This window comes from Chenopodium quinoa, unplaced genomic scaffold, assembly GCF_001683475.1.
Source record: "Chenopodium quinoa cultivar QQ74 unplaced genomic scaffold, ASM168347v1, whole genome shotgun sequence".
Classification (NCBI taxonomy): domain Eukaryota; kingdom Viridiplantae; phylum Streptophyta; class Magnoliopsida; order Caryophyllales; family Amaranthaceae; genus Chenopodium; species Chenopodium quinoa.
The window spans coordinates 1,522,181-1,539,032 of NW_018743373.1; the positions used below are offsets into that span (position 1 = coordinate 1,522,181).

General features: G+C 35.4%; 2 protein-coding genes across 3 annotated transcripts; both read right to left on the reverse strand.

Moving 5' to 3' along the window:
* Nucleotides 1-929: 929 nt before the first annotated feature.
* On the reverse strand, nucleotides 930-5,884 carry LOC110738176. The gene is made up of 3 exons (XM_021918552.1): nucleotides 5,870-5,884; nucleotides 3,416-4,489; nucleotides 930-3,077 (listed from the first exon to the last, which is right to left on the reverse strand). The coding sequence occupies exons 1-3, from the start codon at nucleotides 5,882-5,884 to the stop codon at nucleotides 930-932; spliced, it is 3,237 nt and encodes a 1,078-aa protein (XP_021774244.1).
* Nucleotides 5,885-6,256: 372 nt separating this feature from the next.
* On the reverse strand, nucleotides 6,257-16,227 carry LOC110738139 (LAG1 longevity assurance homolog 2-like). Of its 2 annotated transcripts, XM_021918504.1 has the most exons (8): nucleotides 15,962-16,227; nucleotides 15,404-15,505; nucleotides 14,835-15,081; nucleotides 13,213-13,427; nucleotides 11,699-11,854; nucleotides 7,575-7,760; nucleotides 7,312-7,490; nucleotides 6,257-6,649 (listed from the first exon to the last, which is right to left on the reverse strand). In XM_021918504.1, the coding sequence occupies exons 3-8, from the start codon at nucleotides 14,949-14,951 to the stop codon at nucleotides 6,630-6,632; spliced, it is 873 nt and encodes a 290-aa protein (XP_021774196.1). In that variant the 5' UTR covers nucleotides 14,952-15,081; nucleotides 15,404-15,505; nucleotides 15,962-16,227; the 3' UTR covers nucleotides 6,257-6,629. The 2 variants fall into 2 exon arrangements, with proteins under 2 accessions (XP_021774196.1, XP_021774197.1); XM_021918505.1 differs by lacking the exon at nucleotides 15,404-15,505.
* Between the last annotated feature and the right edge of the window lie 625 nt (nucleotides 16,228-16,852).

The following is a 16,852-nucleotide window of genomic DNA, read 5'->3' on the forward strand; positions in this document are numbered from 1 at the left end:
CAGATTTTGTGGAGAGCTAGGATGTGGTTTGGGGCAGTGGTGAGGGACGAGGGTGGGACTGTGAGGGCAGCTGGTGTTTCTAAGAGTAGAGAGAAGTGGGAGGTGAAGGTGGCTAAGGTGAAGGCAGTTGCGTGGGGGGTTTGCGGGTTGCTACACAGTTGGGAGCTCGAAATGTAGTGGTGGAGGGAGATTCTCTTCAGTTCATACATGCTTTGAAGCAGGAAGAGCAAGGTTCCAATGAGTTTTCACCTAATGCTTGAGGATATCTATCATCTTTGTAATAATTTTAGTAATGTTTCTTGATTGTTTGTTAAGAGAGGAGAGAATAGAGTGGCGCACGAGTTGGCTCGCTTACAGCCATGGGAGTTTGGCCAACGTGTGTGGTTAGATAGTTTTCTGACTCGTATCCTCGATGTAGCTATGCTTAATTTATCTAATTAATTCTCCACATTGTGGATTTTCTCACAAAAAATAAATAAAAAAATTATAAAAAAAAAGGCTATTTTTTCTCATTGAAAAAAGGAAGGGGGACACATGACACTTATAGTTTGTGTTACTATAGACTAGCTAATACGCATATAAAGATAGTTATTTATTTAATTAAGTTACTTCAATTCATCAATGGTGTACTCAACTTCTTACACCATATTAACGCATTTTTTCACACTAGTCAATACAATCCTCCAAATATAACGAGGACACATAAGTTTTGATACATATATTTATTATAATACTAATTTTAAAAAAAAATTGTAGTAAATAAAACCATTTTGTGAATTTCTTCATCACAAGACGTTGTCCACCTTTTTATATTTTTTTTTTTGACAAAGGTCAACTCAAAAAACTTAAAATAAATAGCTAATTAACTGACGCTTCCTAGATAAAGTAGCTAACTGGTGAGCAGGAAGAACCGCACTTCTAGGAACCTTCTAAACAAAACAAACTTCAAACAAAGAAAGGATATCTCGGAGCTGCTGCTGAATCCAAATAGTAGTCATATCCTGCGACGACCTGTGAAGGATAGAAACCAATAATAAACAGTCAGTGCGAAGAAGGATATGAGAATACCCACGGTGGAGAGCCATCTTAAGACCAAAAAAACAGGCTTGAAGTTCCGTCTGGAAAGCTGAAAGAGAAAAACACGCACGAGCCGCACCACCCAAACTGCTGGATGTATCTATCGAATAAAAACACCAACCCGTGCCAGCTTGACAATCCGAAGAATCCCAGGCTCCATCCACTATAAGAATAACAGTAGGAGAAATATTAGGATTCCCCGCAAGAAAGGAGGAGTGATTCAGGGAGCCAAAACCAGGGGGAATGGAGTAATCAAAGGAAGATGAACTCCTAGCTGCCTGACTCCGAGTAGTCCATTCCTGAGCAATCTGGAAAATCATGGGCAGAGAGCAGGTGGCTTGTCGAAACCGAATGTGATTATGATGAATCCAAATGGCCCAAGCAAAAGATAATATAGAATCCAGACCATCCCAATTCTTTATAGATATGACAGAGAGGAGTAAAGAGCTAAACCACTGATGGAAGGAGCTGTTAAAACATGGAAGCCGAATACCTAGAGGACCACAATGCCATAATCTCCTGATAAACGAACATCGAAGGAATAAATGCTCGGTAGTCTCAGAAGCTTGAAAACAAAAAGAACAAACAGGATCTACAGGACAACCCTTAGTTCTCAAAGTATCCGCAACAGGAAGAGCATTGTGAAAAATTTTCCAAATAAAGAGCTTCCATTTGGATAAAATAGGAAGAGCCCAAATTTTACTCCAAGGAATAGGAGGAATTGAAGAAGAACCTTCAGGAAGCTGATTCGACAAAGCGATCAGCTTTGCATAAGCCGATTTAGAAGAAAATCTGTCGTCTCTCGAGTATTTCCAATAAACATAATCATCCATTAGCTGAGGAGGACGCTCGAGACTCAGAATCTTGGAGGCAATAGTGGACGAAAACAAAGCATGAATTAAAGTAGGATCCCAATCATTTGAAATAGGATCCAAAAGAGAAGACACCAGAGTCGGCTGAACCGATCCAGCTAGAGAATTCTTAAAGTAAACTGGAGAACCAGGCACCCAAGAGTCCTGAAGAATATGAACCTTAGAACCATTGTCAATTTTCCAAGCAAGACCAATCTTTAAGGTCTGTATTCCATGAAGAACACTTCGACAACCCCAGGATGGATTAGAAAGACGACCTTGTGACCGGAAACACATAAGGGAAGGATACTTGGCCTGAAAAACCCGAGAAATCAGAAGTTGCGAATTCTGCCTAATACGCCAAGATTGACGAGCAAGAAAAGCAGAATTAAATAAACCCAAATGCCGAATACCTAGACCACCCAAACCCTTTGGGGTAAACAAGACAGAAGGTGGAGTTAAAGCCAAACTCTTGGAGTGATTCCCTGTTTTCCACCAAAATCTGACGAATAGATTGTTAATTCTGTCAGAGATCGAAGAAGGAATCTTAAAAACAGATAAGATATGGTTAAGAGAAGCAATCAACACCGAGTTGATCACAACTAATTTGGCCGCAGGTGAGAGATGCAAGGAAGCAAAACTCATCAACCGAGAAGTAATCTTGTCCACAAGAGGTTGATAAGCTGTGCGTTTACTTCTACCCATATCCATCGGAAGTCCCAAATAGGTACCAAGTGAAGGAAGACTCTTTAGCTGTAAGGAATTGGCTAAAGACTCCCGATAGTTCTCTGGAACATTAGGGCTAAAACGAACAAAGGATTTTTGTAAATTTAACATCTGACCTGAAATATCATAGAACTGCTGAACAACTCCAAGAACATTGGAACAGGCCTGAGGAGAGGGCTGGAAAAAAAGAAGAGAGTCATCTGCAAAAAACAGATGTGATATTGAAGGAGCATAACGAGATACTTTAACTCCTTTAAAAAGACCGGTGCTCTCCGCTTGATTAATCATAGCTGAAAAGATTTCCATACAAAGAACAAACAAGTATGATGACAGAGGATCTCCTTGGCGAAGACCACACGAGAGTCTAAAAACCTTAATCGGATTTCCATTAACAAGTAACTGATAAGAGACTGTCGAAACGCACTGTTGAATAATATGTATCTAATACGGGGGAAAACCAAACTTCTGAAGAACTTGTCGTAAAAATTGCCAATTAACTCTATCATAAGCTTTATTCATATCAAGCTTGAGAGCAACTGACATAGTACGACCCCGCAAGTGATTCATATAAGTGAGAATTTCATGGGCAAGTAAACCATTATCCGACATGAGACGACCCGGAACAAAAGCGGTCTAACAGTCTGAAATGAGAGAAGGAAGAATCATCCGAAGTCGAGCAGCAAACACTTGGTAATACATTTATTGAGAACATTGCATAACCCAATAGGTCTAAATTGTGAAGGTTTTTGAGGATGATCTACCTTCGGAATGAGGACAATGAAAGTACGATTCCATTCCTTAAGCAAGTGACCATGCAAAAAGAAATACTGAATAGCTTCAATAACTGAGGATCCAACAACAGACCAATGAGACTTAAAAAAAGCAGACGTAAACCCATCTGGTCTAGGAGACTTAGCGTCATCTATACTAAACATAGCCGCTTTAATTTCCGAGGCAGAAAAAGGAACCATAAGATTAGACTTTTGAACCTCCGATAAATAGGGTAAATTCAAGGTGGACCAATCAAACTCAGGAATTTGTTGAAGAGGTTGATTACTTCTATAAATTGAGGAGAAATAATCAAAGACAATAGAACGAATCTGATCCTGATCATGAGTCCAATCTCCTGAAGAGGTCTGTAAACCTTGAATTGTATTCTTTCGACGGCGGTTCTGAACATAAGAAAAAAGAAGATGTGAGTGAGAGTCACCTAACACATCCCATTTAACCTTAGCCCGCTGCTTCCAGTAAAGGTAGGCTGCCTGAGAATGTCTGACTTTTTCTTCTCTTAACGAAAGAAAAAGATGTCTATGAAGTTTGGATTCCAAATTCTGAGCTAATGGGGATATGGAATCATGTAATTCTTTCCAATTGATGCCCCAAAGCTTCCTATGAGTAACACACCATCTAAGTAATTTTGAACGTAAATCCTCCAATCTCCGAGAAATAGAAAACATAGGGGCGCCCAAAATATCCAACTTCCTAGAGAAAGAAACAATAGAAGCTACTTCCTTTGAGAGAAGACACCAGTTGTCTACTCTATATGGTTTGCGACCCTCCAAAACTCGGTGTTCCCGAAGAATAATTGCAGCATGATCCGAAAATAGAATCGGCTGATGCAAGATAGAAGTATCAGGATACTTAATAAGCCAATCATTTGTAGCATAGGCCTTATCAAGACGTTCAAATGTAGGATTACCATTATGATGTCCATTGGTCCAAGTAAATGTGGGTCCTGAGAAAGGGATATCTAACAACCTTGAGTCAAACTTCCAGTCCTGAAAATCCGTTTGACCAACTATATTTGGAGAACCACCCACCTTATCTGAACTATACTGGAAGCAGATAAACAATCCCAAAGAACTATCAATGACTTTGAAACCAAGAGTTGGAAAAAAAAATCTCGTTTATTAGCATGAATTTTTTTTTTAGGTGTGTCGGTTAGCTGTTGATAAGAAGCTTTAGGGTTTGTTCACTTTAGCTTATTTTCAATTCAACTCCAATCAGTTCAGTTCAGCTCCTAATTTCCTTCTCTCAAAAAATATTCATTTCAGCTCAGTTCAGTTTAGTTCGGCTCCAATCAGTTCAGTTCAGTTCAGCTCATTTCAGTAAATGTGAACAGGCCCTTAGTTATTAGAAGTGTTAGATCTTGCTTCTATATAAAGTTGACGAATGGATAAGTATTCAATTAAAATTAGATTTAGTTTTGTTTTCACTTTTATTTTCTACATTGAACCATAATGACATGTATGTTTACTAAGGGTCATGAATACGTAGGGTTAGCAAAACTATCCGAAAAACCAAAAGTCCGATCCACAACTATTCCGAAAATTAGGGTACCCGATCCGATAATCATAACATTTTGGGTACCCGTTCCGATAATTCGTTATTGGGTATCATTTTAAAATTAACGATTACCCATTCCGATCCGATAAGCATTTTATTGTTTTTTTTCATACTTGAATTTTTTTTTTAAAAAAAAAATCTGAACTCTTACTTTATTTCATAATCACTTTATAATATCAATGATTAGTAATATTATTATCCAATGGTATTGTTGTTAATTACTCTTATATGATACCATAATAACTACATTATTAAGTTTAATTATCATTATTAGATATCTTATTGGGTACCTGATAACCAATCCGAAAATCCGGGGAACCAAAGTCTAGATATCCGAACTTATCGATTCGGTTTATAGATATCACTTTTAGTGATATTGGTTAGTGAGTACTCAAATCGTTAGTACTAACGGTACGAATACTCATTCCATGCTCACCCCATTGTATACAAATATACAAAGTTAACACAACACGATACAATACGTACAGCACATTTGATAAGCAGCTCAAGTTATAAGGTTTTGATTGGGGTTGTGACACTGCTCAGTTAATAATATTCGCTATCATCTAATCGGCGTATTATTGTGAAATTTTCTACTCTTCTAGTTCATCAGGCTCTACATTTGCTTAATTCGACAAATGGGTCGAAGACAAAAGGGTTGTTTGCGTGAAGTTGTCAGCAGGTAAAGGAGCCATTAAGCTGGTTGTCTTCTTTGATAACATTAATAAAGATAAGCTGACCTATTCATAAGTTTCAAAGCATCTGTTCTTGCTGAAGAAATCTCTCCTCCCTCGACCGCTTCCATTGCTAGCTCTCTGATGATATCAATATCCGACTCAGTAGCTACTAGCTAAGTAGCTAGTGAGTACAGTACAGCTTCCCATAGTATAAAGAAGAAACTAGACATGAAAGGTTCAAATAAGCAAATTTGGATGCCCGTAGGATCGTTATTGAACCAAATCTGCTGTGGTCAAATTCAGTTGGTCCGGATTGAAAGTTCCATACATTCTGGCATTATGTGCTCAAACATACAAACCATATAAGCTGGCGTTTTATTAGAGATATTGTAGTCCAGGTGACATCAATATGCTTCGTATATAGCTAAAAAGTCAAGCCACATAACCAGAACCCCAGCTGAACGGATAAGGTTGATACGAAGGAGAAAATCCCAATCCAGCAAGCAATTAGTATGATATCTTCGATGTTGAACTGTTGATAATTGTAGTACCAACTACAAAAAGGCCAAAACTTGTCCAGGATTAATGAGTTTTCATAAACGAAAACATTCAAATTTTTCATTAATCACGTACTATCTGACAGTATGTAGCTCTAACTGCACCTTAACCAGCTACCGAGTACGGAGGCAGTTATAATGGAAAATGAATCGCTGCACTTTACAATATATGGTTTCTAATTCTGAGTAAAGGATGTGACGCTTGAGATAACAATCATACAACATGCTATTTATACAGCAAAAATTTTAATCCAATGGAAGCACTTCATCTCATACCATATCCAAGCTGGGAGCCGATTCAAGAGCAATATGAGATGTGCTACATTTTTCCAAATGCTCTGTATGCTGAAATTTCAAGATCTAAATTGAATTAACTGAAAACCAAAATTTTCCACCTATTCATCATCCTCTGAATCTGCAGTTGAAAAAGAGATCATGTTACACAGAGCCTACCAATGATTTAAAAGGTATGCCAGAAAATATGATACAACATACAAGTGAAAGAATTTTACGTAGTATTAGAAAACATTATGTCCATAAATAGAAACACAAAATTCAATATACTAATACACATCTGAAACTACTTATTGGGGACTTCCCTATAAAATACTCCCTCTGTTCATCAATCTACAAAGTTTCTGCATGTTAGTTGAAGGTAAATTATAGGTAAACTGGGTTAAATAGTTGGATCTATGCAATCGAGGAAAAGAAAAGGAAAGAGTGTCACGACCACCAAAAGATGAGAGCGTAGAAGTCTTTAATAGAGGAGAAGATTACCCTAGAAGGAAAGTGGAACAACTGATATAATTACAATCCATATGGAAAGTGGAACAGCTATTAAAATACGTAAAGTCACACCTGAAAAATATGTTGCTAAGAACTAAAAAAAATTGAAATCATAAAGTTGCAGTCAGCACTAATGACCATCGCTACTACAATGTAATCATTTCAGACTACAACTTTAATTGTTCTTTTGTTCCCAATTAACAGCATACTGATAAGCAAGAGCATAATTTACTGAGCTCTGGGGTCCATAATATAAATTGTTCAAGGGATAGGGGAGAAAGAGAGGGTTACCAGATCTTATATCTTCCCCAACTTTTCCTTTATTTTTCAGCTGCCGCATTATCATGGAACATATGAGTATCCACCAGTACACATGGAAAATAAGCAGCATAATCAACATGGTATTGTAGCCATAGTACCGAACTTTATCAAAGGGCTCTGAAAGGTTCAAGACCGTACAGAGATCAATGCTGAAAAGATCAGACAACGAGTAAACAAAATGACAATATATTTACCAAGACACTTAGATCAGGGAAATTGACAAAGGAACAGACCTGGTAGCTCTTATTGCCCAGAAAGGAAAGAATATTAGCCGTAACATAAGCCATGACAGAGCGAATAAACCAAAGAACACGCTTGCTGCAAGCTCTTTGTCAGAATATTTGGAAATTTTAGCAGCTTCCATGAAAACATCACTTGCATCATGCAGAACTAAGATAATTGACCCAATCCTGAAAAAGCTGCACAATAAACAAAAATCTACTAAATTCAGGAAATTGTTGGTATACTACTATTTCAAACACTAAGTTGACAGATTCCATCCAAATATAGCAGTTTTATGGACTACCAGTTTACTTTAGATGCCATAATTACAATTAAGTAATCAATGGTAAGGACAAACTAGAAACAACGCCTGCCTTTGAACAGGACTCTGCCATAGACAAGGAATCATAATTGGAGATGGGTTTTTACCACTCAAATTTCCTAAGAGCAGAAATTAATATCTTGGGTACCCTCTAATAAACTTTGAACATTACAATTTCTAAAAGGACGCCAGAATTAGGAGCCTAGAGCTCAAGACAAAGCTAAGACTTTAAAAGAAACTATTAAACTCAGCAATGCCGCTTGGATAGAAAGCAGCCAAGTACTATAAAACATTGACACAAAATGGAATTTAAATTCTCTTTTACCGGGATATTAAATGGTAAAACTTGAGCTAACAATATCAGTAACCAATACTCATCTTGAATAAGTAATTCTAAGACATGAATCAGAGACTCGAGATGCAGCTTGAGCACTTCATAGAGACATGTGAACATAATGGCCTAATAATAAACAGCAAATGCCGTGTGTTACTAAATTGCAGCATTAAGAAGGAAAAATATATATCTCTGGGCCTCTGGGCTATGGGGAGCACAAGTAGTAAGTTACAACTCTTACAAGTTACAATATCAGATATACTCCTGGTGAGACTAATGACAGGCAACAGAATCAATATAAATGACTCCAAGATCAGTGCTTGGGTGTTTATTGTCTCATTACCTCCCTCACATAGTTACTGTCATTGACCTGTTTTATTGAGGGTCCACAAGAGTACAAGCCTAAAGGTCAAGGCCCATCAGCTTCACTTACCCTAATACCCTAAGAACCAAGGTTAAAAAATCTCAGAATCTCTCTACCCCCTACACATTACTTAACTACAAACTCCTACAGGTACTAACTGGAGCATTGGTGGCACCACCTTGAGACTTGGAGTTCATGTGTTTCATAAGAAAACACTGAGTATCCTTTATTTGATCCCAAAACTAAGACCCGGATCCAAGACCCATTACCATCAACTCCTCCCAAAACTAGGTATCATGTTTTTCAAATGGTAAAACTGAGAATTAGTTGTGGGGCATCTTAAGATATAGGCATCTAACAAGGAAGGTACACATTATTGGTATAAGCAGTATCATCAGATCCTTTTAAGATTTCTTTAACCACAATCTAAGGTATGCATATCAAATATGTCCTTTTTACTCAAGCTAACCTACAGTAACTGAAGCATATAATGCTATACCAACAAATCTAATGCAACAAATAACTATACAATGATGCTCCTTTTTCTGTCTATGTAATGACATAATACCCAGTGGAAACCACTCCCAGTCCATGTGCATTTTCCCAGAGATATTATTTAATCGATTTCAAGAAAAGAATAGGATGATAGCTCAAAAGAAACATATAATATTGAAGATAATAGCTGATAGCCTCTGAGTTTTCCCCTATAATCTTCCCCTCATTCTAGATTATATCTTACCAACCCAAGTGCTTGAGCTAAGACAACCTTTTGTATACATCAACATTTAATCAAACACGTTTCTTCCTTTTGTTAGGTAATAACCTTAAAAGTTAATAAATACAAGTTCTATAGCAATGATCAGACCCCCAAACTACCTATCCACAAAAATAAGAAAAGGCAAGTCACTACAGCACATGGCAGGTACAAGATTTTCTTGCATACTCTCGCCTTTTCAAAGCCCCTTGCAATTTTACTTCATCATTCTTATCCACTATTGTCCACCTCAGATTGCAACATAAGCAACTTACTAGTTGTAGGAAGTCAAACAATAAAAAGAGATAATCCAAGAGAGAAAAGGTACAATTAAATTAATGGCATGTGCAATATAGACAAAAACAGACTAGAAGTGAAGAGTATTAAATACTTTCTGATCAAATATCAACTGAAAGCTCTTAGAGTTTGTATCAAGCAAGGCACTAGTAACACCACAGAGCCTGCCTTTGGTTACGGAAGACCCAAATATCTCCCCACCTAAATATACAAACCCATCCTTTAACAATAATACGTCTCTCTTGGGGGGAAAAAAGCTTCAATTGACATAATCGTGAACCACGCTATCACCAAAAGACATAATAGAGCTAGATTATGTGTGCCAAGAATAGGCTTGATACCAAGAGATGCCCCAATCATGTGATACAAGCAAAGCACAGATGCAAAAGACATAGTGGAAGACCTAGTTCTCTAGGTGGCTTAAACATAAACAAACCTCTTCCAAAGGATTATCCTAGTAATATGTTTTTATATAAAACTAGGTTAGTTCCCGTGCCATGCACGGTAATTTCAATATTTATCATTAATTTAATACAATTATTTTACTGTAAAAAATAATATCAAATTGCAAAATAGGATGAAAGTTCTGTAATTACGATTTTTTTAAATCATTAAAGAAAACGGAAGAAGAAATGCATGCACGACTAATGAAAATAACTATGGATTACATTACAAAGTTATAGATAAGATTACATTATTGTATTATATGCCTTTGTTCCCGTCATAAAATAAATAAATAAATAAATCTTTGTTGAATGTGTAAAAATGAATATACTTGCCAAATAGAAAAGAAATAGTATTGTAAAGTAAGTATTAAATTAAATACTTCTCTAAGAAGCTTTGGGAAAAAAAATAAAATAAAATAAAAAAACATCTTTTGGAGGGAAAATTTTTAACCAGGTTATGACAAGTGTCATTTCTGGTTTTGCCTTTAGTATAGGTATATTGATCACAAAGTGCCAAAAAATAGTCGATCAAAAGAGGGAATACGGAACATTGATTTCCTAACAAACCTAAACCTTAAAAACAATGTTACTGTCATAAAGTCACCATTAAACTTATGCCATCATCCTTCCAGCATACCAGAAAAATGATTCCAAACCATCCTCAATCCTGAGCACCAGAATTCAGGCAAACAATCTAATCAATATTTTATCTTCCCAATGCCTTCCAAGACTTCGTTGTGGAAGAAAAGGCATAAGAGGCAACTTCAAGAATAAACCATCACTTATCCCAAAAAAGGCATGGAAACCAATCCACACCCCAAAAAAAATTAGGTAAAATCAGGTACGAGAAGGCCAAAATACTCTAAACCTAACTTGAAAAGGGGGGGGGGGGGGGGGGGAGGATCTCTAAGGACTAGTATAAATCACATGAAATACCAGAATTAGCAACCTATCAGTACATCTTCACTTCAAATAATCAATGCCAATTCCTAATATCTAGTTAAAACTTAATCACACTCAAAATCCTTTTCAGTAGCACAGTTGTGCCTAAAAGCCCTTCCTACACACCAGAAGATGACTCGAGATCAATTCGCAATCCTCAATGCAAAAAATTTAGTAACCACACTAATCAACTATTTTGTTTTTAAAGCCCTCCTACTGTCCCACACACCCACCCCCCCACCCCCTCCCCCCCCCCCACACACACACACACAATATCTCTCTCTCTCTCTCTCTCTCTCACAAACACACACACACACAAACACATAGATCGAGAGAAAATTTGAGAGACTTGTAATGGCCAAACTGAGACGCAAAATACAATGACACTAGCATGGACGCATATTTAACAAAACTATCCTCACGGTAAAGACAATCAACGAGATCAAGTAGCTTCTTTTTCCAGATTTTTTTTTTTCCAAGTAACTTCACATTCCTGAATCTTTCCAAAAAAGATAAGAACAAGGATGTGCAGAACTGCATTTTTTAAAATGATTCTCCAAAAAGATATTATGCTTCTCAAATAAGCTATGATTGAACCATCACATCTGCAAAAAAGGATACATCTAAATATAATATAGCATTAAACAAAATTAGTGAAAAATATTTGAGTCAATACCTTGTCATATATGAGCAGCTTATAAGAAGAACAGTGATTATATGATGAGACATCATTACTGCAAAATCCTTCCTTCGAGTTTCCCATGTAAGAAGGGCAGCAATGCTATAGATGTAGAAGCCGCATTGGCACATATAGAATAGTTTCAAAGAAATCCTGGAGCAAACAATAAAACCAAGTGAGCCAACCAAATTTAAAAGAGTGAGATAAATCATGCGAATTGCATCAAAATGATAACAACAATCACACAAAGACCCCAAAGCCTAGAGCAACTTGATCCATCTATGCAATCAAACCCTCGTATCAAAGCATTCCCTTATAAAAGTGCAAGCCAACAAATACATGCATCAATCAAATTCCAAGCATTTTATTGATGCTGCAAATAAATAACCCCAAAATACTGATTCTCATTCCTTAAGATTTTAAGTATAACAAACAGACAATGTCACCCTGAACAAAAATAATTGTATCACAAGAGATGGGCCAAATTTAATTTACATTGGAGTATTGTCAAGTACAAGGCAGTATCATAGGAGCAAACTATATTATTCATGAATATTGAACTATTTAGGACAAAAATGCCTCATAAAGTAATTACCAACCTCTCAACAAAAGACACTTGTTGCTGGTAGAGGTGAGAATCGAGTTGTTATGATTGATTTGATCAGTAATATTCAGCTGATGAATTATTCAATTTAGTTTCGGATGGGCTTAGGCATGTTCGGGGCAGATCATATTCAAGTTTATCGTCAATTAGCTTATAATGATAAATTAATCAATATAAGGCATATTAATTTTTGGATCATCTTTGCTTTAGTTAATGCAGCTTCAGATTCTGTTCGGATGTGGGTCAGGTAACCAAGTACGGTGGACAAATGTAGTAAGATACCAAAACTGTAGAATACTCAGGAACTACTTCAACACTAATCTGTATAACATAGCTATGTAACTTTAAAACATTACTAAGGAAATTTTACCCAGAAAAAGACACAGCCAGCCACTTCAGAATAGAATAAATCTCCCAAGGCATAGTTAGCATGCTCAGGGTCTTGATCCTGTGCAATAAGAATATACGTGTTCTACCTATTATCCGATCCAAACTGATATTGCCATATATGAAAACATGTTTTTTCAACTAATCCACTAAAATAACTGGAAAAGAAATACACACAACAAATATGCCCTCTTCTCCTCAAATCGTCAAAGCTTATATCATGAGCGATAAAAACATTGTGTTGCCTTGTCTAAAAGATGAAGAAAAAAAAAGAGATTAAATCCTAGATATCACATATTCACAAAGTTGTATACTCTTCAAGTTGGCAAATGGGAGTCACAGTCACAATCATAATACACTAGTAGCCACAGATACAAACTTCTCATGAATTTGTCTTAGTAATGTGAAAAGAAATAATATAAAAACGTAAAGAAGACATTATCCACTTATTTTACAACTTTTAAATGCAAGTATGTCAAAGCAGATATAGGTTACTGCTCAATAAAAAGTATTTACTCACTTGAGCTCTTGATTTGGCCAATCTTTGAAATACTCCTTTGAATCTCTGAACCATGGTTCATAATAGATAATGCAAAGAATTGATGCCTCCATTGTGGCATAGTAAGTCAGCTTCCATAATGACTCAGAGCACTTTGCGATTTTTGCTTTGGTAGCCTCGTCAAACTTCAATGGAGCAGCTCTCTTACTCAAACTCAATAACCATATGGATAGCCTCTAAAATATTTATATATAAAAAAAAAAAGTTACAAAATGATGTCAAACACTCTTTAAGTGAATTGGAATACCTATTATTGCAATCCCAGAATAGTCAAAGAAATTAAGACGACATGAATCAAATAGCTTGAAGATTCTAATTTTGGCTGAGAAAATGAAGATTGAAGTACTTTACACCAAACAAGGAAGCTTTAGATTTTATTATTATTCCTTTTACATCTATTAATTCTAAGCAACCAATCAAACCATTTTTTTATTGCTATAATCAAACAAAATTTTCCTTGCTGTTATGTGAAAAGAATTTCCTCATGTATTGTTTAGAAATACAATTCATACAAGTATTCTCAACTCTCATGTTCTCTTTCTTTTGTTAAATATCTGTCCCACGAAATACTTCTCATTACTCCTTTGGGATGAGTCCACTTAATGTAAATCCTTTCGTTTTATTCTGATACTCTTTCAAAACATTATGGTCCCCAGTAATGAAAAACAATAAGTGAAGAAAAAAAAAAACCACTATTTTTTGTTCATTTGTACTCGATAAAATTTCACCACCTGTACTCTCCTATACTATGTACTGAAGAGATTTGATCACGCTATCATTTATTCATTACAAGACATGGCTTCTACCGCAAAAACTGCTAAATGCTACATACTTCAAGATGGTCAAAGAGAACTCATAACTCATACAGTAATAATTACAAATGCCTAGGTCTCTTCCTAGTTGATAATCTGATACTATATCTACAACCATAAACATCTCATATTGTACCACAGAGCATCAAGAATATATACACCTGTTATCTTAGGTCCCTTTCAAGGTGGTAGACTCGGTTATCTTAGTACATCCCACGTAATTTATATTAGAAGTTGAATCAATAAAAAACATGGAATAATAGGTAGCCAAACATCAAAACATGACCATTCAGTTGATAGTCAATTTGTTATACAATAAGAAAATTTTTTGATGGATTTCTATGGATAAAAAGGATCTGCACCACATCTCCTAAAATTACAAGCATGTTGGAGACTCCAACATCTCCTAACAGGTATTCATTATGAAATTCATAATTAATTTCATGTAACCTCAGTGAGGTAAGTCACACCTCTGAGTGGTAATATAGGCAAGTCAAAGCATAACATTCCAGCTCATTCTAAGTCAAAGCAAACAACTACAGAGCAATAAGCATACTCTTCAGATGTTCAATTTCAGTCTTACAGACAGAACACTGTTGCGTTTAACAAATAAGATACTGAAATTAATAACATAAAAAAATTATAAGAGAAAATGCATCACCCATCTTAAAATTAGTACTAAGAAAGAAAGCAATTAAGTAACAACATAAGAAAGAAAAATGCAGAGGTGTATTCAATGGAATAATAGAAAGGAAACTGAGAGATACTTACCCGGAAAATGAATTTGTCTAAGAAGAATCTTGCACCAACGAAGAAAACAGCGAAATATATTGCTACAATGATATGCCATGCCTCAGGAATACCACTGGATTTCAAGAAAGGTTCCATGGAAGAATCAGAAGCTTTGAAATGTTATCACTCTCACAAGTCAACCAAAGTAATCAAATGAATGCTATTGGCATTCTATCACATCATGTACAAAATTTATACATATGAAGATCCAATCAGTCTTTGCTACCTGAAAGAAAAATGCCAAGGGCGTATCCACAAATTTCAGAAGGGTGGAGAAAAAACAAAATTGATGAAAATGTCAACAGTAAGTAATTTAATTCAAAATTACAACTTATTGTTAAGATTTCCATTGCTCAGATTCCAAATTATATCTAATAAGCACACATTTTATTTACACACCCAAGCTTATCAGATCCTCAATTCAATGATTATATTAACTAATATTTCATATTCAAATTTGTCAACCCCGGTATCAAGATATCACTATAAGATTGCTAAAACGAAACAAGTGATACGAAGTATAATACTAGATTTAAAAGAGAATTTACTGTTTCAAAATACTTCTGGAGGAACACTTCACACTAGAAAGATGTAAATCAAAATGCCAAAGTCGATTGTCGTTCGCTTAAACAACTCAGCACATTATACCCCTACAAAAATCAGTACAATCCCTTAGTTCTCAAAAAACCCTAACAGCAAAAACTAATCTATATCCATCAAAAATCCAAGATTTTAACCATTGAATCCAGCAGTTTTCTTTTCTAACCCATCAATCACATTACATTGAAATTTTAAATCAACAATCGAGAAAATTGACATACATTTACATTTCATCACAGATATAATTGAATGAAAAACGATTTGCAACATTAATCACGTCAAATTCTTCACGCTTTAAGAAAATGAACTGCAAATTCCTTAGCAACAAAATCGATCGTCATAATAATCATTCAAAACTTAAGTACATCAGTAATTATAACAAATAGTTCAATAATCTAACTAAGCAGAACTCAAGAACCCTAAATTAACTATTAATGACAATTACATTAACGACTAACACTAGATTGTGAAAATGAAATCCGATGATTAATGTGAAAACATGTTACCTTAGAAGCTGCTTCAATGGAGGAGAGAAAGCTCGGAAGGTGCTTCAATGGAGGATTCAGAGTACGCTTCAATGGAGGAGAGAGAGAGGGTGCAGCGATCCAGCGCTAACGTGAGAAAGGCTTCAAAGAGGGTAAAAAAAAAACATAAAACAAAACAAAATGTTTTTTTTTTTTTGTGTTCCATCCGGTTCACCGTTTGGGCTCAAAATGTAAACATAAGAGGAATATTTTTTATTTTTTTTTTCCCGTAATATACTAGCTCCATTTTTATTTAATTGACACGTTTTGACTTTAGCATTATTAACACACCTCCCTTTGACCGTGTTTTGAGTTTTATACGTAATGAAAAATATAGTCTATGTGAGATCTTGTTAGATTCGTTACGTTATATACTTTCAAAATATCAACTTTTCATAATTTTTGCTTATCGATAATTAAAGATATTAATGATTGAATAAGTACATTGGCAAACGTGACTAAAAAACGTGTCAACTAAAAAGAAACGAAGGAAGTACTTATATAATGTCAAGTACACTTTACCTCCCGTTCCCGTCAAAAAATTAACACACCTCCTATTGAATATTAACCAAAAAAAATTTTGTAAAAAAAAAAAACCATAGAAAAAAATTAACATTTTATGGTCTTTATAATAGCACAAGGACATTAAAATGTTGTAAGTAGGTTTATTTGCTGCTATGGGTGGCTTGGGTTTTGTATCTAAACTTTATAGTCTAATATTGTGCTAATATCTTTTGTGTTATGTTACTTGTCCTATGTAAAGTAGTGTTAATAATCAGAAGTAATACAACAAAATCTGCTAGTATAATGTTGTCTGAAATTGTTTGAAGCATATAAGTAATAATGACAAACTAATGAAAAAGCGAGTACCAT

Excerpts from the sequence above, each read along its gene's own strand:
- LOC110738176 (XM_021918552.1), bottom strand. Across the intron at positions 3,078-3,415 it reads TCATTGTCCTCATTCCGAAG|TGCGTTTCGACAGTCTCTTA; the intron begins GTAGATCATCCT and ends ATTATTCAACAG.
- LOC110738139 (XM_021918505.1), bottom strand. The coding sequence starts at position 14,951 with ATGGAACCTTTCTTGAAATCCAGTGGTATTCCTGAGGCATGGCATATC. Across the intron at positions 13,428-14,834 it reads TAGACAAATTCATTTTCCGG|AGGCTATCCATATGGTTATT; the intron begins GTAAGTATCTCT and ends TAAATATTTTAG. Across the intron at positions 11,855-13,212 it reads TGGCCAAATCAAGAGCTCAA|GATTTCTTTGAAACTATTCT; the intron begins GTGAGTAAATAC and ends TGTTTGCTCCAG.